Source organism: Macrotis lagotis, chromosome 3 (assembly GCF_037893015.1).
Source record: "Macrotis lagotis isolate mMagLag1 chromosome 3, bilby.v1.9.chrom.fasta, whole genome shotgun sequence".
Taxonomy (NCBI): domain Eukaryota; kingdom Metazoa; phylum Chordata; class Mammalia; order Peramelemorphia; family Peramelidae; genus Macrotis; species Macrotis lagotis.
In genome coordinates this window covers 50,944,851-50,969,038 of record NC_133660.1, presented here as the reverse complement: position 1 = coordinate 50,969,038, position 24,188 = coordinate 50,944,851, and the positions used below count along the sequence as shown (strand labels likewise).

The 24,188-nt window shown below is 34.0% G+C and overlaps 1 protein-coding gene across 8 annotated transcripts in view; it reads right to left on the bottom strand.

The window, feature by feature from the left end:
- The window catches only part of CAMK2D (calcium/calmodulin dependent protein kinase II delta), a 355,653-nt gene that overhangs the window by 132,811 nt on the left and 198,654 nt on the right, over nt 1–24,188 (bottom strand). For all 8 annotated transcript variants that reach the window (XM_074228632.1, XM_074228625.1, XM_074228626.1 and 5 more), the window contains one exon: nt 16,634–16,688. In XM_074228632.1, coding sequence (XP_074084733.1) covers nt 16,634–16,688 — 55 coding nt within the window. The remainder of the gene's footprint in view (nt 1–16,633; nt 16,689–24,188) is intronic.

The window sequence follows — 24,188 nt, the reverse complement described above, 5'->3', positions numbered from 1 at the left end:
TGTGTGAGAAACAGAGGTCAAAGCTTTATTTAACATTATCACAGAGTGACCTGGGAAGATAACCATTCCCTGCATTCTCAATGGCAGTTCTTCTTCCCTTTGGATTCTGCCATAGGAAATCCTGAGAACAGAATGTGTTTTGCCAAGAAATTTATACATTTTGCAATTGTTTTATGGTATTTTCATCATCATCATTATATTAGTATTTACATAATGCTTAAAGATTTGTAAATCATGTTACAAAAATCTTATTTGATCCTCATAGAAACTGTAACAAGCAAGTGCTATTATCCCCATTTTATATAAGAGGAAAGGGAGGTATGGAAAAGTTTAGTGAACTGTTCAGAGTCATGTAACCACAATTTCCTCCTGAGAGCAAATCTAGCAAACTATTTAGCTACTGTATCATCCTGCCTCTCTTCATTTTAAATAGGAAATGTCAAGTTGGAAAATTATATGGATAAGCATGTTTGGATACTTTTATATGGTGTAGAGTGTAAAGTTTATAGGTTTTTATCTGGTGTCAGAAGACTTGGCTTCAAATTCCATCTCTGAAGCTTCCTGACTTCTAAACAAAGAATGGTTAAAGAAATGTTTTATTTAAAGTAAATAACTAGAATATACTTTGATTTTCTCATAGTCTCCAATAAACTTATGTAGGCAGGTATGTCTAAGTGATAATTCTACAATGTCAATGCATTTTTCTTTTTGAAATGAGATCACCATAGGAAATTGTGATATTTACAATTGGTTTTGTAGGAACTGATTTGAATGAACTTAAAAAAACTTCATGTGATATAGAATGAAGTCTGCTTGTCAAGAAGCAAGGGTGGAAGCAATAATTCCATGAAAGATTTTTGAAATAAATGAACAAAAATCACAGAATTCACAAGTTCTACGATCATAAACATCAAGAAATAGAAAGGAGTTTACATCACTTAGTGATTACCAAATACAATCCATTCTTTTAGAGATGAGGAAACTGAGACTTTTATTAGGGTCACTTACTCAAGGTCATACAAATAGTTCATAGCAGGGCCAAAATGAATTAAGGGAGAAAAGTCAAAGCTCTCTCAATATAAAATATTTTGCAAATTTCATTATAGAATACTTTTCAAATGATCTCTCAATATAAAATACTTGAACAGGTTATAGGATGTGGTTTGTTCAGACAACCTTGATGCAAGTTAAATGATTTTCCTGGCTACTCACAGGTTTCCATCCAATAAGCAAATTCAACCAACAACTCCTATCTGAAAAGTATAGAGTTTCATGCTGAGATAAATGAACTATATAGTTACTTTTTTTTAAAGATTTTGCAAGGTAAATGTGGTTAAGTGGATTGCCCAAGGCCACACAGCTAGGTAATTATTAAGTGTTTGAGATGGGATTTGAACCCAAGTACTCCTGACTCCAGGGCCAATGCTTTATCCACTGCACCACCTAGCCCCCCATAGTTACTTCTTTCGATGAAATTATAATCAGGTGGATGTTTTTGAAAGTTAGTTTTACCACATATGGGTAAACATTTCACTCTTCAGAGGATTAATTGCACATGGATTCAATCAATGATTAATGTAGACCAAAGGGCAGAGACAATTAACTAGAAGTATGTGCAATATAACTTCAGATCCCAGGTATGTATAAACATCTCCTCCAATTCCAATTAATGACATAAGTCAGTGTGAAATAGTATAAGTGAAAGAGTATAAGATGGCATCATAAAAACCAGATTTCAAGTAGCAAAAAAATGTCATCAACTTATATGGGTCTTTAAGGATTGCAATATGCTTATCTCATTTTAAATTCACAACTCTGGGATGTAGCTGTTTTTATTATTCCCATTTTCAGATGAAGAAAACTGAGAAAGACAGAGGTTAAGTGACTTGTCCAGGGTCTCATAATAACTAAATGTCTGAGGGTAGACTAGACTTGTGGAGGACAAATTCCCTTTACAAACCCAAACAACTCTTTTGTAACCTCTATTCTTGGTCCCAGGGGCACTGAGAAACCCTGATCCCAGGCAGTCTATGTCAGAGTTACGCAAGCCTGATTTGGGATCTCTGAAATGGGGATCATAGTACATTCAACTCTCCTCTGAAGGGCCCAAAAGAGATTGTCTATAAAATAAGTTCTACAAATCCGAAAGCTCTCTAGATATGTAATCCATCTTTAGTCAATTCACATGAAGTCAGGTTGAGTGACTTTCCCATGGTCACATTGAAGAACCTGATTTGTTATTTTAAGTCCATTATTCTGGATCAAAACTCACATGTTCTCTTAATTTAGTATCTCAGGTTTTGTATTATATTTTCTTCCTACTCTTTGTAAATGTCATCTAACCATAAGATAGAAAATTCTCCTTTTCTTAAGGGACAAAAGAAGCAAAAAGTAGCTCCCAAGAGCACAGATATCAATGATCCTGCAACTATTGCAGAGGATGGAACAGAGAAAATGGCCAAGGAAGGCAGCTAAAGCACAATTACCCTTCAGGGCTGATTTCCAAGGATTGAGAAGGATTAGAGAAGACAGAGAGATGGTTCCTCTTATGATGGAGGGACATAAAGGTTTTCTAATCTCCTTAATTCTGGTCTCTAGCCTAGCCAATCACACCAACTAACACTACATTATCTTAAGGTACCACTCATCTTGTAACTGCATCATTCAAAAACATTTTGTGACCTCTTACTGATTAACAAATAAGGTTCAGACTCATGACCTGGCTTTCACTTACTTTTCTAGTCATAAATCACAGCATTCTCTTTCCCACAACTCATGTATTTATTCAGGCTGTTCCCACAATAAGTCATCTAGCCTGTCACTTCTGAGACTTTGCTTATGTTAGTCCTTGGCCTCCAATGACCTTGCTCCTTCTACTTTCCTTCCAAGTTTTATCTGACCATCAGAACCTCCTCCATCATTAAACTTCCTTGGACACCCTCAGTCAGATAGAATCCCTCTTTCCTCTAGACTTTGTAGTGAATACACATTATATTCTATTTTTTAATATATTGTTAGAGAATGTAATTTAGCTTTTCCATTAAATAGCAAATCTACTTAAGGAAAGAACTGGATGTCTTTTTTATATCTGTGTCTCCCATGGTAGAGAAGGGAAGGAAATAAGCATTTATGTAGCTTCTATTATGGACCAGGCATGGTTTACAAATATTAGCTCATTGCATCCTCACATCAACCCTTCAGCATAGGTATATTATCTTCATTTTACAATTTATAAGCAAGCTGTAATCATTTATAAGGCCCTTTGAGGGCAGAGATGGTCTTTGGACACTTTTTGTAGTCTCAATTTATAGCCTATAGGCTGGAACATATATAATAGGGGTTCATTGACTGATTACAGTTGAGGCAATTGAGGCAACCAGAAGTTAAGGTGACTTGACCAGGATCCCAGTTCTAATGATTTAAGAAATGCTTGCTGATTGGTTAGTAGATTTACAGATTATATTTAGTAAGAATTAGATAAAATATTTTTTTACTATTCCTTATTATTAAATGATACATTTTTTTTTCTTTAAGGATAGACAAAAAGTACTTTAAGGAGAAGTGGGAATGCTAATATCTGAGTGTTGTTAGTGCCCTTTACATTTCAATTCTGTAACTGAAATGGAATAGTTAGTCAAAACCAGTCAAAACCTACAGGTACAGGGCTATTGGTAGCTTCCTTCATCATCAGTCCTACCAAACTAGAAAGGCTTTGATTAAGTTCTCAGAAAGCAAAATTTGATAATCTTAAATAAGTAGTGCTTGAAAAATCAAATTTCAAGTTATAAAGAGGTTTCAACCTGTTCCAGTAGAGGGAATAACCACACCAATAAAATCTCAGGTGTTTGATTTACTGGTGCAAGTTTACTACAATAAATAGGGAACATGTATCTCTTAAGTTAAAAACATCTTTTTCCATCCCTAATGTGGGAAATATTATTTCCTTTGTCTTTTATTTTTGGAGGTTTTTTTGAAAGACAATGGGGTTAAGTGACTTGCCCAAGGTCACACAGCTAGGTCAATATTAAGTGTCTTAGGCTGGATTTGAACTCAGATTCTCCTGACTCTAGGGCTAGTGCTCTATCCCCTGCACCACCTAGCTGCCCCTTCCTTTGTCTTTTAAATGGAAGAGCTACACATCTTTCAAGTAAAAGGAGACAAGTCATCTAATAACATAAAAACCTTAAAACTCTGAACACTAACAGTCATATTAGCAAAGGTAGAGGAGATGTAGAAACAGGGAGACATTCAAAAGTCTGAAGCCTATGAGATACAGAGAAAGACAGAAACTCCTTGAATCATTAAAAAGTCAAATGGTTTCTCACAGAAACATGTAAGCAGAAATTTCATTATAAAATATAGTTGTGTAGTTCCTGTTTTAAGCCATGGTTTATAAATCTCAAATTTTGAATTTTATACATGTCCACTTTCACAGTAAAGATCAATATGACAGTAAAGAGTATAAAGTAATAGTGACAAAGATACCCTTCTGATTACTGGTAGACTCAAATGGTCAAGGTTATACAGGCAACAAAGAGCAACTAGGTAATGCGGTGAATAGGGCACCAGGGCAGGAGTCAGGAACTCCTGAGTTCAAATTCAAACTTAGACACTGCAGGATCCTGGGCGGGTCACTTAACCTTGTTTGTCCCAATTTCCTCATCTGTAAAATGAAAAGGAAATGGCAAAACAATTCAGTTCTTTTGAGAATAAAAACCCCAAATGGAGACTTTCAGACAACACAGGTGAAAAAAAAATTGAATAACAACAACAGAGATAGGCAATAAGATTTGACCCTAGGTCTTAAGAGTTTAAATCCATAACTTTTATTCCCATTTGAAAAAAGTCTTGGGGAGAAAGAGATAATTAATACTTTGCCAAAAAGCAAAAATCCTAAGAGAACTAAAATTGTGCAGGAATAGATTGGAAGCATTCATTCTACTTTTAGAATATCAACCTTTATATGGTTTTCTCCTGAACATTAGGTTTTTTGGGGGGATCAACTTAAAGGCTGACAACCAGAAAATTGACAGTATGCCTTCTAGACATCACTTATCTTCTATTCATATTTCCCAAATGTTTCAGGTTTTATGAGTGTCAGACAAACTGGTGAAAAGGCTGGGGCACCAGAAGCATGAGGACAAGACCTTCAATACCACATGATGTGGACCATCAAGACTGTGCACCTTTCTTCTTCAGCTATAAAGTAGATACAAATATCTACATTGTTGCCTCCTGAAATGTCTCTGCTCTTGAGATGACATTTTTGGAGAGGATTAAATGGTTCCAAAGTCTGCAACAAAAGCTTAAAAAGCAAACGAGAGAGGATCCTTCTTTTCTAAGGCTTCCAACAAGAAATGTGATCACTTTAGAAATACTTAAGGCTGTACAGGCAGAATGTTTCAGTATTGGTGTTTGACAGGAACAAACTCAGCTGCCTAGAGAATTATAGTCATTATAATCACTTTCTCTGAACTTTTGAAGAACCCCATTTGCTTATTGGTTATAAATAAATAAACAAACACCTAGAAACTAATTCCTTCTAAAAAAATGGGCATCCACATTAGGTATAATTAAACATCATACGATTAGAGTGCAGTGGTTGTGAAAAGAAGCAACCCTTGTGAGAGGCAGTGTGTAGGAGTAGAAAGAGTGATGGAACTACACCTGGAACAGGTGTGACCACAAAAAAGTCACTTAATTTTTATGAGCCTCAGTTGCATCATCTGTAAAATGGGAATAATAATAATATATTGAATACTTTAGTCAAAGAACTGGGTGGATCAAATAAATAAATATGTGTCTACCTATACATATGGAAAAACATAGCCATACTATCATATAGTTATATATATATTCATGTATATATATCTATATCTATCTATCTATCTATCTATCTATCTATCTATCTATGTGTGTGTACTTTCCCAATTTTAAGATCCTTTATAAATGTCAGTTATGATGATTACTGTCTTTAACAGCTGACACAAGTTTTCTACTTATTCATGGGCAAAACATTTAACCTGTTAATTCTCCAGGCATCTCTCTAAGATTGCAAATTACTGAGGACTTGCTAATCTGAACTGAATTCCTGGAGAATGTCTCCAAGGGGAATAACTTCCTCCCTATAACCCAATGTATATTCACAGACTTCAAAATCACAGGAAAATTTATATCAATGGAAAGGAGATTATGAATAAAAATCAGAAGTGACTGAAAACAATACATATTGTTCATTAAATTCAAGAACATAAATGTCTTAGTCAAGAGAATTCCTTTTTAACAAGAATTACTGGAAATACTGAAAAGTAATTGAACCAAAAGGAAAAACTAAACAAACCAGATTTTGTCAAGTAACTTATACCATATAGTATCAAATTTAGAGAGGGTTTTCAGCTCAATTTTTAAAAAACAACAAAAGTGGAGGAATAGTTATAGAGTTATCTTGCAAAAGGAAGGAATAAAGGAGATCACAAAAGAGAAATAGACAATTTCTATTACAGAAAATTAAAATATTTTTGCATGACACAATCAATGAAGCACAGATAAGAAGGAATAATGATGACTGGAAAAATGGATATATGTGATAAATGTCTAATATTGAACACACTCACAAACATGTATATGTGTATTTATATGAATAACTATAAACTAATACAGGACCTTATTGTCTTTGGCATCCTCATATCAGTCTGTCTGTCTGTCTATCTATCTATCTATCTATCTATCTATCTTTTTATCTGTAATATTCTTATTCTTAATTGACTGATTATTTTGTAAACCAATATTGGTTTTGGGTTTTTTTTTGCAAGGCAATGGGGTTAACTGACTTGCCCAAGGTCACACAGTTAGTAAATTAGTAATTAGTAAATTAGTAAATTAGTAATTAGTAATTAGTAATTAGTAAATATCTAAAGTTGGATGTGAATTCAGGACCTCGTGACTCTAGAGCTCGTGCTCTATTTACTATGCCTTGGTTTTCAATAAACTATCCAATAGTGAGTTCAAATTCAGGTTCTTCCATCAGTTGTGTGAATGTGACCAAGACACTTCTCTCTTTGGTTTCAGTTCATCTGTAAATGAAAGCATTGGAATAGAGCGTCCTGAAAGTATCATTTAGCTCCAGATCTTTGGATATTATAAGCTCTGTGAACCATCATGAGAAATAAAAGAGAATATTGAAAAAGAGTATCTTTAAAGTTTCTTCCATTTGATATTCTGTGATTCTGATTATTTGGGGGGGGGTATGTACAATATGCTTTAATTTAAAATGCCAAAAAATAAAAGTGCTGGTTGAATTAGAGCCTCTAGTGTAAAATTCATAGCTTGTGAAAATACAGTCATATTTGTGGAGATCTAATCTCTGTTAGTAGTTAATAAATGTTAATGAAATCACAATGCTCCAACTGCTTTTACATAAATGGCTTTTGATGTCTCTTGCTTAAATAAAAAGAGTATGCTTTTAATACCTCTAGGAAGGAAATTAATTTGCAGCAAAATGTAACAGATGTCAGAATGGAATTCCTCAGTTGTTTTCTGAAGATTAACCAATCCACCACTCTTTCAATTTTGATCTATTTGTATGTGGGATATAACTATCCTTATCTTTATCTCTATATCTAATCAAACTATCTATAACAAATACTTCCAATTACCCTAAAAACATGTTTTTAAATGTGTAGTGGAAGAGTGCTGACCAGAATTTGAGACTCCAGGTCAAATTCTGCTTTTGAATTTAATATTTATGTGACCTTGGGGAACTTACATAGTTTCCCTGAGTCTCAGTTTTCTCATCTGTAAAATGAGGGAATTGTAGCAAATTATCTCTGAACTTCTTTTCAGTTCTAGATCTATGACTGAAAATTATGGAACCAAAGACTGAAGGAATATTTAATAAAAAAATAACTTTACTCAGTAATAACAATAATATTGTATATGTGTGTGTCTATATATATATATATATATATCATGCTTTAATATTTGTTAGTTATTATTAATGCAAGCCACTTTGCAAAACTTTAGTTATTTGAAAGAAATCACTAGTGTCAAGAAATTCAGAACTCCACTAATTCCTCTGACCTGTTTTCTGAAGTGCAGTGAAATAAAAATAAAAATGGTACAGATACACCATTGAGAAGTCTTTTTTAAACACTAAATGATGAAAATTACCATAGCATCTAAATGAACACCCAAAATGATACTCTGGAATCTGAGATAATTATTAGGGACAAGCGTTCTAAAGTCACCTTTTTTATTTTATTTTTTTTTTTTACCACAAGGAACTTCTCTGGGATTCGATTTACTTTTATAGAATGGGGTGCTAAACTAGATGGAGTCTAATGGTCTTTCTGGCTCCAAATCCTCTGGGGTGTAATTTATGTATAGGATGAAAATACAAAAAATAAAAAGCCCTCAAGAGATGCGATAGTATGCAATCCTACAGTGGGAAAATCACCAATATAAAACAACAACAGCAAAATATATACCAGTGATAAGTGAGTGTGTTTGAGCATTGGTCAAAAAACAAAGGAGTAAGTCAACTATGTTTTGCCTTTCATAGACAAGGTATCAAAAGAATAAAAGAATGTACCCTTCAGTCTCACAAAAAGGGCAGCCCAGTTTTCAGTTACCTTATAAAAGCACAGCAGAATTCTCTACCGATCCATTTATTTTCCATTTAGTTAGGTCTCTAAAATATGCTGAGAATGATCTTACACAAACTTCTGTGAAACATGGGAAATTTTAGTTTTCCATTAGACATTTTGTAAATACTTTAATTCCAGAATTGGTCTCAATTTTAATTAGCATTTATGTTGAAAAATTTTCATAAATGTCATTACATTGGTTGATATTTGTGTAACTTCAGTGTCTAAAGAACCAGACATAGATCTCTGAAGTGACTAGAAGCATTTCTTTTAAAGTAATCCCTACTCATCTCTTCCTGTTTGAAATATAGGATGAAAGATGACAGTATAAATTAATGTATACATTACCATTTAACTTACTCTAATGATACAAATGAACAAACTCAATACAGATTAAGAAACAGCTTTAGGGAAATCATATTCTTGGAATGGACTTTAAAAGTCTTATTTATTAAACCACAAACATGTTTCTAGTGTAGCAGACCATAAAAAAGAAAAAAAGAAAAGGCTCTGGTAGCATTTTCCATTTATTTCACAATCAGTTGGAACTATTTTACTTAATTTAAGAGAGGAGAATATAATGTAACTAAATATGAGTCATGGAACCTTACACAAGTCACTTTATTTCTCTGGGCTTCAACTTCTTCATCAGTAAAATAATAATAATCTCTCTCTTTTTTTGTTTGTTTTTTTGCAAGGCAATGGGGGTAAAGTGACTTGCCCAGGTCACAAAGCTAAGTAAATATTAGGTGTCTGAGGCTGCATTTGAACTCAGGTCCTCCTGACTCCAGGATCAGTACTCTATCTGTTGTGCCTCCCAGCTGCCCTTAAATGATCTCTTTTAAATAAACATTTTTATGTTCAATAGTACTTGAAAGGCTTTCAGAGTATGGTCTTAGTGGCTCCCTAAAAACCCCAGCCCCAAACATAAAATGCTCTATTTGACATTCAAAGAGCTTCCTATCATAGCCCTATCCTACCTTTCCAGTCTTCTCATATCTTATCTCCTAATACTAATGCATTATTTTTTGATTTAATGATATTAGTTTTTCAACGAGGAAGAGACTACCTCTGATGATTCCCCAAGCCTCTAATGTGCCATCTTCATATTCTGAGTACTTTAATTTTGCTTCTGTGGTGATGTGGCAGAGATGAATTCAAGGAGCAAGACTTACCTGGCTTCCTTTAAGTCCTAACTACAATTCCATTCTTTATTGGAAGCCTTACCCAAGACACAATTCTTATGTCTTGCTTCTGATAAATATTTTTATTGATTTTATTGATATATATGTATATGTATATGTATATGTAAATAGTTGTTTACAAAAGTTTGTTTTCCTCCCCTATTAGACTGTAATCTCCTTGAAGGCAAGGACTGTCTTTTTCCTCCTTTTTTATCTCAACTGCTTGGCATAGTACACAGTGAGCTTAGGAAAGGTTAAGCACATAGGAAACTTAGCAAATGTTTAATGACTGATTGATTCTGGCAACAAATTATGTCTGTTTTCTGATCAATAGCCTATTTAACTTTGGAGAAAAAGACATCATCAGTAGGTTGACCCCCATAGTAGTTTAGTCTTTAATTATAGCATGGCATGAAAAGAGAACTTTAAGATCATCTTCATATTCTGAGTACTTTAATTTTGCTTCTGTGGTGATGTGGCAGGGATGAATTCAAGGAGCAAACAGGAACATAAACTATATATAGCTTTTAGACTATCAATTATCACTGACTAATGGTGTAGTCTAAATAAGAGTCTTTAGCCATTGACCAAGTCAACCTCATACTACTGGTGGAAATGAATCACAGCAATAATGGCATACTCAGAAGAAAAAATAAAGTTGAAACAAAATGGAAGTTATTACAAATCCTCCTTGGAGAGATATTAAAGTATCACAAAATCTTAGAATTGGTGGGGGGGGGCTAGCAGCCATCTAGTCCAATCACTCCTTACAAGTAGTTATTTATTTGAAACCTTTGTTTGAAGACCTTGATAGAAACCACTATCTCTGAAAATAGTTTATTCCATTTCTAGATGAATTTGTTAGGAAATTTTTATTTAAATATGTCTTTTTTGCAACTTCTTTCATTGCTCCTAGTTCTGAAAACTGAGGCAAAATAGAGAGTATCTGATATTCATATTTATGGCAAATTTTTAAGTACATGAAAAAAGGATACCATGTTACTTCTCCTCAGCCTTCTTTTCTCTGACTGAGCATCTCTAGTTCTTTCTACCAGTTTTTATATGGCATGGATTTTCAGATCTTTTGCTATTCTTTTTCTTATTCTTTAAACATCCTGCAACATATGAATATAATACCTAAACTGTGATGACAAGAATACAGCAAAATATTCCAGATTATACAGCTTAGTAAGACTCAGGTAGATACTTCTAAAAGTTATACCTCAATTAATATGGTCCAAGACTGAAGCAGGTTTTTTGATTGATATTGAGCTTGCAGTGCACTAAATCATCTTTCTCCAGATTTTTTTCAATAAACTACTATCCAACTATGCCTTCCTGATACTGCACTTGCAAAATTGACTTTTTGAATCCAAGTATACTTTTCAGTTATTCCAATGAAATTTCATCTGATTAGATTCAGTTCTATAGTTTCACATGAAAATATTTTTAAAGATCTTGATTGTTGGTCAGTGTGGGAGTTAGTATTCTTTGTTTTTGTGTCATCTACAAATTTGATAAGTATACTACTTGTGTCTTTATTGAAATCATTAACAAGAATGTATAAGTAAAATACTGCCCAAAGCTCACATTCCAAAGAACATTTCTTAGGAATTTAGGGACTTCCATGTTTGTTACGACATTTGTTTCAACAGAACCATTTTAAAGGTAAAATTCAGGCCCTTTGCAGCCCATAATATCCAACTGTAGTGCACTGGGTGGGGCCTAGGTCTTATAACACTTGGTTTGCCTCCTTTTTTCTAGGGTCCCACACACCAGTGCAGTAATTTTATGTTGAGGAACTTAATTGAGAATTCATTCTTACGTTATCTCAGTCTCTTAAGGGTTCTTTCTCTATGTTGTTTTAGACTTTAGAATCAGTGACTTGAAGAGATTCCTTTCAGTTTAGAGAGATTAGGAAAATGAAGCCCAGTTAGGTGGAGAAAGTGCCAACGCTCAGGCCAGGAAGTCCAGTTTCAAGTCACTTCACCTCTACCTGCATGAATTTGCTCATCTGTCAGGTGCAGATTAAAAACAGCTCCTCTCTCCTAGGCCTGGTGACAGGATAAGATAGTATTTTATAAAATAGTTTGCGAACTTTTTAAAGCACTACATAAATGTGTTATCAAGTGTCATATATCACAAACTAGTGAGAGACACAGATTCAATTGATATGGATCATAAGAGTCCAAAGAAGAAGAGACATCAGGAAGCTCAAACTCCCCATTATATAGATGAAGCAACTGAGGTGATAAGTTCAATGTCACAAGGTAGTGGCAAGTAACAAAAGTGGCATCCAAGTCATTCACATTTTCTGACTCCAGATCTAATGTTGACCTTGTCTTCTATTCAAAATTTAGATATTATGTGGCCAGACTCTGTTGTTAGGAGCTGGGGATACCACACAAAATGAAGCATTCCTGTCCCCAAGAAGCACACATTTTTTTTGGGGGGGCGAGGTTGAGGAGGAGGGGAAAAACAACATATAAATAGATAAATAAAATTCCTCCCCCCCCCTCTCTGTGTGTGTGTGTGTGTGTGTGTGTGTGTGTGTGTGTGTGTGTGTGTGTGTGATACAAAGTAAATTGCTGGGGAGGAGGAGAAGTTTCTAATGACTGGTAAAATCAGGAAAAACTTTGTAGAGATGATTTTAGGCTGAATAAAACTATGCATTCCAAAAGGTGGAATTGAGAGAGGGAAAGTATTTCAGATTTGGAAGATGTCTATATAAAAGTACAGAGATGGAATATGGAACATCTAGTACAGTAAAAAGTAGGCACACAGGGAATGTGAGAATACAAGTCTCCTGGCTTGTGACTTTGGAAACTCTACTAATCACACTAATGACCTGCTTTTTAACCTAATTTACAGATGGCTAGATAGGTAGTATATGGGGCAAGTCAGTGGTACGGTGGAGAGAACTCTGGGCCTGGAGTTAAGATCAGAGTTCAAATATGACCTCAGGCACATGCTAGCCATGTGACTCTGGGCAAGACCCTTAATCCCTTTTTGCCTTAATTCCTCAGACTTAGCATGGAAACACTCTGGAGAAGGAAATAGTACTGCAGTAACTGCCAAGAAAACCCTCTGAGCCACAGAGAGTCTAACACTACTGAAAGACTGAATGGCAATAGTAAAGAAGAGGTGAGATGAGGTGGTGCAGTGTAGCAAACTGTGGTCTGAGGACCCCTGGAGGGTCCCAGGACTTTAATAATAGCAATACTATGATATTCTTTATATATCAAAGTAATCTTCCCTTTTCCAATTACATATCCCTGTGAGGCTAGATTTTTTTTCCTGGGTACTTCAATGAAATTATGCCACAATGAAATGCAGAGGAAAATATAAAAATCAAACTATCTTCATTTGAACTGGATACTGAACTCATTTACAGAAATACTCTTCTCAATATTTCTGTATTGAAAATGCAACTATTTTCATATATTTAAAATGCTGTTCAGTTATTTTCAGTCATGTCTGACTCTTTGTTATCCTATCTGGGACTCTCTTGGCAAAGATATTAAAGTGGTTGTCACTTTCTTTTTCAGTTCATTTTACAAAAGAATAAAGTAAGGCAAACAGGGTTAAGAGACTTGCCCAAGAAGGGCACATAGCTAGTAGGGTCTGAGGCCCAGATTTGAACTCAGGAAGATGAATCTTTCTGATTATAGCATGGCACTCTATCTAATATACTACCTAGATGTTTTATTTTTTTAATGAAATGTTATTTATTTCAACATAAAGGTTATTAATACTTTAAAATAAATTAATAAATAAATCTTTTGAAAATGTATCAGTTTTATTCAGGGGATATCCATCAGTTGAGGAGTGGCTGAAAAAATTGTGATATATGATTATGATGAAATGCTATTCTGCTATAAATGCGATGATGAGCAAGATGGTCTCAATAAAACCTGGAAAAACTTACATGAGCAGATGCAGTGTGAAATGTACTGTATTCAAAGCAACAGCAATATTGTAGGATGAGCAGTTGGGAATAATAGCCTTTCTCATGAGTACTGTGATGGAGACAACTCTAAGGGACTTATGTTATCCATCCCCAGAGAGAAAGCTGGTGGTGTTGGAATAGAATTGATTGAAGCATAATTTTTTTAACTTTATTTTTCTTGAAATGTCTTTTTTTTTGCAGGAGGAAAAGGTACCTATGGTTCCTTTTACAACATGAATATTATGAAAATGTTTTGCATAACTACAAATTATTTGCTTTCTCAATGAGAGAGTGTGAGTGGGAAGAAGGGAGAGAATTGGGAAATCAAAAGTTTTAAAAATGAATGTTACAACTTGTTTTTGCATGTAACTGGAAAAAGTAAAAATATGTTTTTAAAAGGTATCAATTTTAATTTCTAATATGGCAAAATCAGTATATATAACTCACATTAATTAAAGTCCTATGGGTCCTGAACAATTTTAAGAGTGAAAAGGGTTCTAAGAACCACTGGCATAGTCTAAAAAGAGTTAAGCTCAAGACCATGAAAACCTAATGTAATAGATAAAATCTTAACTGAGGAAACAAAGATCTGAACTTCTGAGCATATTGATTTGCTAAACAATACATGTAAATTGCATAATAAATCAGAACCAAGACACCTCAGCTTGTCACTGGATTCTGAACATGGGGGAGACAGATTTTAATGCATTAAAAGAAAATAATTAACAAGATATAAAACCAAGATACAAGATTAGATAATGTGATTTATAACTAGAGTAAGGTTGATGAATTTTCCAAGTTGGGAAGGGGAAAGAATGAGTTTTGGTCAAGTTGCGAGGGGGGTGATGAGTTCTGAGATTTTTTCCTCTCCTAGAATTGGGAGGTACTAAATAATTGAATCCACTGGCATTTGATGAAATAATAGACAACTTATATCCTCTATTTTCCCATGAATGATTTGCTGAACAAGATGGAAGATAAAACATCACTGTTTATGAGATGGAATCTGTTTCTCTTGATTCTCACATCAAAACAATCCCATTTTGTAATCTGCCTTCACAAGGTTCAAGTCCTGTTCAGGATAAATATTGGTTTTATAATTCTGGCCAAGTCTAGTGTCATACTCAAAACATATATATGGATTCCTGAAAGTGTCATATTTATTTAGAAAACTATATACATAAACATTTATTTATATATTCTTTTAAAAATTAGATAATTTTGTTACATATTTTCCAATTATGCCTTAATATGGTTCCTGCCTTTCTTTGCAGTCAAATATGGGGCCCTACTCCCTTCTTCATCTGACACCTCTACTCTAAGCCAATTTTAAGATTCTGACTTTCAAAGATAGATAGCCTTGTATTGATAGAGGAAGTTTGCTCTTCAGGAAATTTCTGTGTATCAATGAAATCACAGGTCTGCTTCTTATCCCTACAGTTATGAAACTTTTATTGTGGAGAGGCAATAAGCACATTATTGCGGAAAGCACTGGATTCAAATCGTGACTCTAGAGCTATCAATGATATATCTAATGCAAAGCTCTTTTATTTCTCTTCCTCATTTGTAAAATAAGATAAATGATTTTAAGATCCCTCCTGGCTCTAAAATTCTATAAATCTGTAGGAAAAGTGCCACTCTTTCTCTTCTTAAACTGTCAACTCAGAAGAATAATTCTTTGAAGTCTGAGTACATCTTCATCTAAAAATGTAGACACAAAGAACTTTAAATATTTTTTAACCTACTCAAGATTTAGAATGCAATATCCTGAATCAACATTTTTCAACTTGTAGCTTTTCAATTTGTTCATATTTGGCAACTTTTATCCCATGGAGTCCCTTCACTTTCCTTTCTGGGGATAGGATAATGCTGATCAAGAATATATAATGTCTTTTATTTTGACTGATCAGTATATGCTATGCACAACCTGAGACAAACTCGCTCCTGGCTGTTGGCTGTAGGTTTCTGTGTGACATGACATATTCATATATATATATATATATATATATATATATATATATATATATATGTATATGTATATGTGCTTCATTGGTCACTTAGAACTGAATGGGGAAATGATCTTGGCCTTTTGCATATGTGCTGTTTTTTAACTACAGAAATAAATTGTAACCCCAAATAGCTCATCTAAGTGCCACCTGCCATTTTCCACTTTATATGAAGGAAATAATCAAATGTAGATAGAAACAATTTGCTTCAAATAGGAAAGTTGCATAGAATAGAAGAATAGTGTTTTTTTCTGAAAAAGTCATAGCCCTGTGTGCAGGTTCAACACTGAACTATGATTGTCAGTTAATAGAAGATTCTGAAAATATTTTGCAAATCAATCAGCATTCATTCTAATATAAAGCAAACAGAAGTAATTATTGATCCAGGTTCTAAACTTGCCCACCACAATCATATATGTCAACATTAGGAGGAAATATCATTAGGGGAATTTAAATTTTTTAAAAAAATTCTTTAGAATAAGTATACTTAAAGTATCCTTTAATAATAAGTATACTTTAAAGTATATTTTAATTATTTCATAGTTCAAGTCACAGCTGATACTTGCTTATTTAATCAAGACTGTTAAATATTAACCAAGCTAATTCACATGTAAAGGTAACTCTAGCAATTAATTTTGTTTTAAAAGGGAAGACATTATTGATCACATCTTATCAAAAAGCATAGCTCTCTGAAGTCAACTCGAGAATTTTCAAAACATTAGCATAATCATCAATGAAAATTTTCTAATGAGAAGAAACTCCATTACTTCATAATTGACTTAAATCTGATTGCTTTAAAACAGCACCAGCTTAAACATGCCAACACAGTATAAGTACAAGGGTACTTACAAATCAAAGACTAAGTAATGGAATCCTTCTTCAGATATGCTGTCATGGAGTCGCACTGTCAGGAAGAAAAGGAGAAAGAGGTTTACTGTCAACCTGTTAAGGAGACCATCATTCTCACAAATGTATTATCATCTTTGTCTTTTCCTTTTCCTCCACTCCATGTTATTTATCTGTTACCAATTTGATGATGCTTTCTTTGAAATGACCATCTCCTAAACCGATACCCAATTTGTCTCTATTTTCACCAATCCTACTAAGACTATGCAAGTTGAGGTTTTCATTATATCATAGTTGGATTATTATAATAGATTTCTAGTGATCTACCCTAAGAAGCAAGCTCTTGCTGCTTCAATCTAACTATATACTTCCACCATCTTAATTTTCTAAAAAAATTGTGTTCATATCATTTCCTACTGAAGAAAGAACATTGACCATTATCACCTGTGTAAAGTCAATATCACCATGCCTGAGTTTGAAGGTGGATCACGGTATGCCCCTAAACGAGTCAACTGATATCCCAATATTCGTTCAATTCAATGTTTTTATTAATTAAGCAGTGAGTTAACAGGTAAAGTCTAGGTCCTAGGATTACAAGGACAATCTTCCTTATATTCAAGAAGCTCACATTCTGTTAGGCATACAGCATTTTAACAAATAAATAATTAAATGCATATGCAAAGTATGTGGAGGAGAAAAGGAACATGCATTTCTTATGCACCTATTATGTAAAATTAGATTCTCACTACAATTTTTAAGATAGGTATTATTTTTATCAGAGTTTAGGCAAATTGCCCTGGGTCACACAGCTAGGAAATAACTGAAGCTCTGTTTAAACTCAGGTCCTTCTGATTCCAGGTCTAACACACTACTGAGCTGCCTTTTAAAATCAATAAAAATGAATATAGAGTGAAGATTACTAACAATCAGGAAAATCAACAAAGTCCTCTTGTGCCTCCTACATGGATGAACCATGCTAATTCCCAAATGTTATTTCATTTGGCCCCTGATAACCCTGACATGTAAGAGCTAAATGATACTTGTAGGACATATTTCTGTTACCTAACATAAAGCAATAATTAGCCTTTTGCTTGAAAGACCAAAATAAGTGTTATTACTGACATCTTAAAGTCAGTTTTTCTGTCTTTTTATGACTGATATAACAAGCTAGTGTTAACAAGCAAGGTACTTAAGTCATCAAAGAGAAATTTAGATGGGATTAAGTAATTTCATAAAAGTGACTTAGTGTACTAAGGTAAGGTAGTTGAAGGGAAAAAATGGCATAAGATACAGATGTGCATTTACCTTAAGGAAATCTAAACTAAGAATCACAGGCTTCTAAAATAGACTGATTAAAGAGTGAATGTTTTCTTTACAAAAGATTTACCCCCCCAAGTCTTTGAACTAATATTTAATTTACAAAAATCCATTTCTGTTCAACTATGGGATACACACACACACACACACACACACACACACACACACACACACACACACAAACTATGTGGCTAAATTACTTATTTAAGTTCAAATAGGCCGCATTTCAGCAGAGCTCATGGATGAAGGGATTACTATCCCACATAAATCCCTGACTTTCATTTGCAATATCATTGTTGGGTATATATCTAAATCTCACTCCCTTGAATCAAGGTCTTCTTTCTACTGTACCATGCAGAATAAGTTTACAATCAAAATAAGTGAATTCCTGTGGGCTAACTCCCCCTTCAATTTTAGAGTACAGTGATGTGCCCTTAGCAATTTGAGAGAATGAAAAAAAAAATTTTTCTTTATATCCACTGTGAACTTCATCAAGAGGTAGATTATTTGGGAATTATTTTGTCCATAGCTAGCTTTGTGACTATTTTCTATATCTTTCTATAAGGTTATGTCATTCAAGAATATATGAAGTGTGACAAAATCCAAGCAATGAGCCTGTTGCTTTTTATTTGGTAATGGAAGTTGAGGAGGAGGGATTATAAACAGAGTCTTGATTCAGTGTCTTTCAACTTGAAATAATATTTTCTAGATTACCTGATTAGACTTTGGCTAGAACATAAGGTGAATATACATACCAGCTTAAAAGTTATGACAGATGTCAATCAAATTATCAATTGATTATTGTCAATTCAACAATCACATGGTAGGTTTTTAAAAAATATGCTTATAAAGTATTTAAAGTGCTTTCTCTTACACTTCTCAGACTGGCCAATATGACTAGAAATATTGGAAGGGATATGGGAAATATAGGACACTAATGCATTGTTGGTGGAGTTGTAAACTCATCCAACCTTTCTGGAGAGTAATTTGGAATTACACCTAAAGGGCAACAAAAATGTGCATATCCTTTGTTCCAGTGATACTACTACTGAGTCTATATCCTCAAGAGATTATGAAAAAGGGTAAAATATCACCTGTACAAAAGTATTCATAGCAGCCCTGTTTGTGGTGGCAAAGTATTGGAAATTAAGTGAATGTCCTTCAATTGGGAAATGGTTTAACAAACTGTAGTATATGCATGTAATGGAACACTATTGTTCTATTAGAAACCAGGAGGGATGGGAATTCAGGGAAGCCTGGAGGGATCTGCATGAGTTGATTCTTAGTGAGATGAGCAGAACCAGAAAAACAGTGTACACCCTGACATCTATATGAGGGTGATGATCAATCTTGATGGACTTGCTCATTCCATCAGTGAAACAAGCAGGGACAATTTTGAGCTATCTGCGATGGAGAATACCATCTGTATCCAGAGAAAGAATTGTGGAGTTTGAGCAAAGACCAAACTATTATCTTCAATTTAGGGGGAACCCCTCCATTATCTTATTATGTAATTTTGCTATCTCATATACTTTATTTTTCTTCCTTAAGACTATTTCTCTCTCACCACATTTAACTTAGATGAATGTATACCATTTAAAGACTAACAGACTGATTTCTGTGGGGGGTGGAGAGAAGGAAGCAAGAATAGGGGGAGAATTGGAAAGCTCAAAATAAATAAAATCTTTCTTTAAAAAAAATTAAATAAAGGGGAGACTAGGTGGTGCAGTAGATAAAGCACCGGCCCTGGAGTCAGGAGTACCTGGGTTCAAATCTGGTCTCAGACACTTAATAATTACCTAGCTGTGTGACCTTGGGCAAGCCACTTAACCCCAATGCCTTGCAAAAACCTAAAAAAAAAATTAAATAAAATAAAATGCTTCATTTTCTTTCTAAATTACAGGTTCAAATATAGCCAAGATAGTGGTTTGCTTTAGGAGAAAGAAATTAATTCTTTTAATTACTAGAATAGTAATAAAATAGTAATAAGTACTTTCTAAAGAACTAATTTTTACTTCATGCTCTATGAGATCAGTTTGCTATTAGTTATATAACTTATTAGAGCCATTAATTTTCTTTTTTTCTGTCCTCCTAATCAGCATTCACTCTGCCAGGAACTCTAAGTAAAGCAAGAAAATCATTTATTATCATCAAGATGGAAATTTCTATTTGACAGAGAACATTTTAAGTGAGGGAAAAAACCTAAAAGCAGACTTGTAAACATAACCCACAGATAATTAGAAAGTCAAAATGTCATTGTTATAGATTAAATAATAGTGCATTTGAAAACTAATGACTCCAGAACAAATCTTTTAAATTTAGTGGTTTTTCAACAAAGTATAATAAAAGTAGATTAAAGAATAATGTAAAAATGAGAGACAATGAAAAATAATGTTGAATAAAATGAATTCTTACTTAAATAGGGAAAAAAGCAAAAAACATTTTGTTAGAGTGGAATACAAACTAGATTTTAAGTGGAATTATTTTAGTTCAAATTACAGCTCTGCTACTTACTTATTGTCTGACTGAGGGAAAATAATTTCAAATCCCTGGGCCTCAGTTTCCTCATGATTGGATCAGATAAGTTCTATGGATACTTCTATTTCAAAATCCTATGGAATTCTATGGAATAGCAACTAACATCTTTACTAAAAAAATGTCTTCAATCTAGAAAGCACTTTACCAAGCTTCTTTTATAAGACAAGAACCAAATTATATAGGGTTAAAGTTGAGAAAGGTAATTATTGATATATCTGATTAATTATTGTTGATGCAAACATCTAAAAAATCTAGCAAAAATAATATAGGCATAGTGGAGGTATGTGAAGTTCTTTCAGCCAGAGGGAAAAATTCTTAACCTTTAAGTAAAACTAAAAATTAAAATAATTAAATTTCTCAAACTTGGTTATTGTGAAGAGGTTAAGGGAAGAAGAATAGATCAAAATGATGAAAAGAGGCATATAGGGGCTGTGTCCTAAATATATTGCAATTTATCTTTATACAAAATAGCCATGAATCTATAGAAAGCTTTTCATTAAGTGGTAGCAAATTTTATACGTCATTGTTTTACCTAGAAGCTATAACTCTCATAAAAAAAAAACCTCAAACTTCCCAAGCTAAAAAACCTCAAAATTCCCCAGCTAAACTAAAATAAATATTTTGATCTGTAGGGAGAATTGAAATATAATTTTCAAAAGTAAATTTCTCCATTTCAGAATCTACTGATGAAAAGAATGTGTCAATTACTAGTTTAGTTAGTTGACAATTTATTTGTACCTTTGGTCATCAAAACACATAGAAAGAATTCATCTTTAAATACTTGGCTCTAAAAAAAAATACTTGGCTCTAAGAAAGAACTAAATCAAATATCTTCTGAAAATACAAAAAAAGTGTTACAGAACCTTAAAGTTAAGTTTTTAGGAACTTATATAGGTATACAAATATATACTATTTCCTAACATATTTTCTATCCCATATTCACTTTTCCTGTATAATATAAAATATATACAAATGGATAAATATTAATCTGTATGTATAAAATATATAAAAATTATAAATTGTATATCTATCTTTCCTATCTCATCTTTACTTGTCATAATGGTTTTATGTTTTGAATCTGTAAGAACTTTTTGATTGTGTTTTTTGCAAGGAAATAGGGTAAAGTGACTTGCCCAAGGTCACACAGCTAGCTAATTAATTGTCTGAGGGCAAATTTGAACTCAGGTCCTTTTGACTCCAGGGCCAGTGCTCTATTCACTGAGCTACCATATGCCCCCATAAGAACTTTCAAGGCAGTGAAAGTCATTCTAATTAGCTCAGCCCTTTTGTTGTTCAAGGTAAGCAGCAGGTATAATAGGGAAGAAAAGAATTGGGTTTGAAGGACCTTTTACTTTCCTTTTTGTGCATTCTTTCACTCTATCAGGTGGTTCTCTGACTTCCCATGCCCTGGAAGTTAATGTATCCTCTTTAACCTGATCCTGAATCCTAAACCTAATCCTATTTTCTCAGCCCTAACCACTTAGCTTTCTAGGAATAAAGATCTCTGATAAATTAATTTTTAGTGATGTATTCATGAGATCTTACCTGTTACCCAGGCCAGAAATGTATTTGCATTTCAAAAGAGGACTTCTAGAGTCAACAAAACATTTATTTCCTTTCTCTAATATGCCTAAAGGATACCCACATTTGCAGGTCATATTACTAAGCAAAACCTCAACTTCTATGAACGTTATGCTTGTTCTTCTTTAGTAAAAGAAAGAGGTTGACTGAATGATCTCCAAGGTTTCTTAAAGTTCTAAAGTTCTGCAGTTTTATAAATATAAACTTATTCTTAAATTGAAGTTGAGAGCTTGGGGTCACTTCACTTAGCTTTACTTACAAATCTAACTGTATAATGCTTATGTCATTACAACTGCAGGATTCAAAATTGATTTATTGGATGCTATACAAACAGAATTTATCAATATTCTTGCCAAAGGGATTTCAATAACAGAAATGTCTTCTGCAGAGGTCTCCCCAAAAGAGACTTTTAAGACACAAGTTCATTTTTCAAAGATTCAGTCAAGTCTTAAAATTTGTACTTCAAGGATTCATTATTTCTACAGCATTAGACCATTCTCTATAGATGCATATTAAAATTTCTCCAAGTATTAGGAGATGATCTTCACTGGTTAGTTGAATTTCAGATAACATATACCTAGCTCCACCACTGTGACCATACATTTTTCCAGAATTTGATCTCATCTGGTAGAACCTAGGAACACTTCCTCATCTCTTTGGAAAAGGACTTATTTATAGTCCCCAATTAGATTTTTATTTTTAAGACGTGATCATAGGTTGTCTACATAAGGAAAAATGCCATAGAATCACAATTCTTGAGCCTTTTTATCCCAGAAGAAATATCCACCACTGTGACTTCTCACCTTAGAAGATCCTTTTGACCTTGAGGCCCTGTCCTCTGATTGAAGAGTTAATTCTAAAACCTACATTGTGAGGAACTGCTAGGCTGTCTAATATTTGTGATTTCATTCCTTTCCAAGTGATGATCATGACTCTCCTGCATCTCTGGACTTTTCCATTCTCCTCACTTCTGTTTTTTATGTAGTATCTTCCTTTATTTAGAATGTAAGCTTCTTGAGGAAGGCAGGGACATTTTTCTTCCTATTTATATTTCTAGCATTTATTGCTAGGTAGGAAAAAATAGTAGTGTTTAATAAATGTCTGTTGATAATTTACAAGGGACTTTAAGAGTGCTCTAGTCCATCCTCTTCATTGTAGCATAAGAGTGTTCCTGGTGGTTCTTGAAGCATATGGCAGAAGAGGTACTTGAGGAAGGATCACCCCATTTGATAGGTATCCCTGGACCAAAAATCAAACAGGATGGGCAGGAATAGACTCATTGCAACTGCCTCCATGGTGTGAAGATCTAGGGACCAGGAATCTAGATGATTTAGTGCTAGTAACAATGACTGGCAGCCTAACCCTATTTTATTACTTACAGTTCATTTACAAAGGAAGCTAGTTTGTGCAATGGACAGAACACTAGATTTGGAGTCAGGAAAATTCATTTTCCTGAGTTCAAATCTGGCCTCAGACACTTGCTAGCTCTGTGACTTTGTGCAAATCACTTTACCCTGTTTGTCTCAATATACTCATCTGTCAAATGAGCTGGAGAAGAAAATGGCAAATCACTCTAATATCTCTGCCAAGAAATGGGGTCAAGAAGACTTGGACATAATTGAAATGATGAACAATAATTCATTTACAATTTAGAAGTTACACCTAAATGTCTTGATTTGGGCTTTATTATATCATTAAATTTTTTTTATTTCCATAACAGAAACTCCTTTTTAGAATCACAATAAATAAACAGGGGGTGGAGCCAAGATGGCGACAAGAGAGGAGACTCTCTTAAGTGCTTTCTCTTAAAACTTATAAACTAAGGACTCTAACTACATGTTCGAGAGACAAATCCCACAGAGGGATCCAGTGAGGCAGTTCTCCAACCCAAGGGAACCTGGAAAAGAGAGGAAAGGCTCCACTCCCCAGGGTTGGAGGGGTAGCCCACCAGAGCAAAGGATCTTCATCCTCCCAGAGGCAGCCCCAGAACGCTGAGCAGTGAGGGCAGTTTCCTGACCTACACCCCGGGGATCACCGAGTACAACTTGGGGGTTCAGCAGGGGCACCTCTGCCAGAGTGAGCACATAAAACCCAGCCCTTAGGGCACACAGAGAACAGCTTG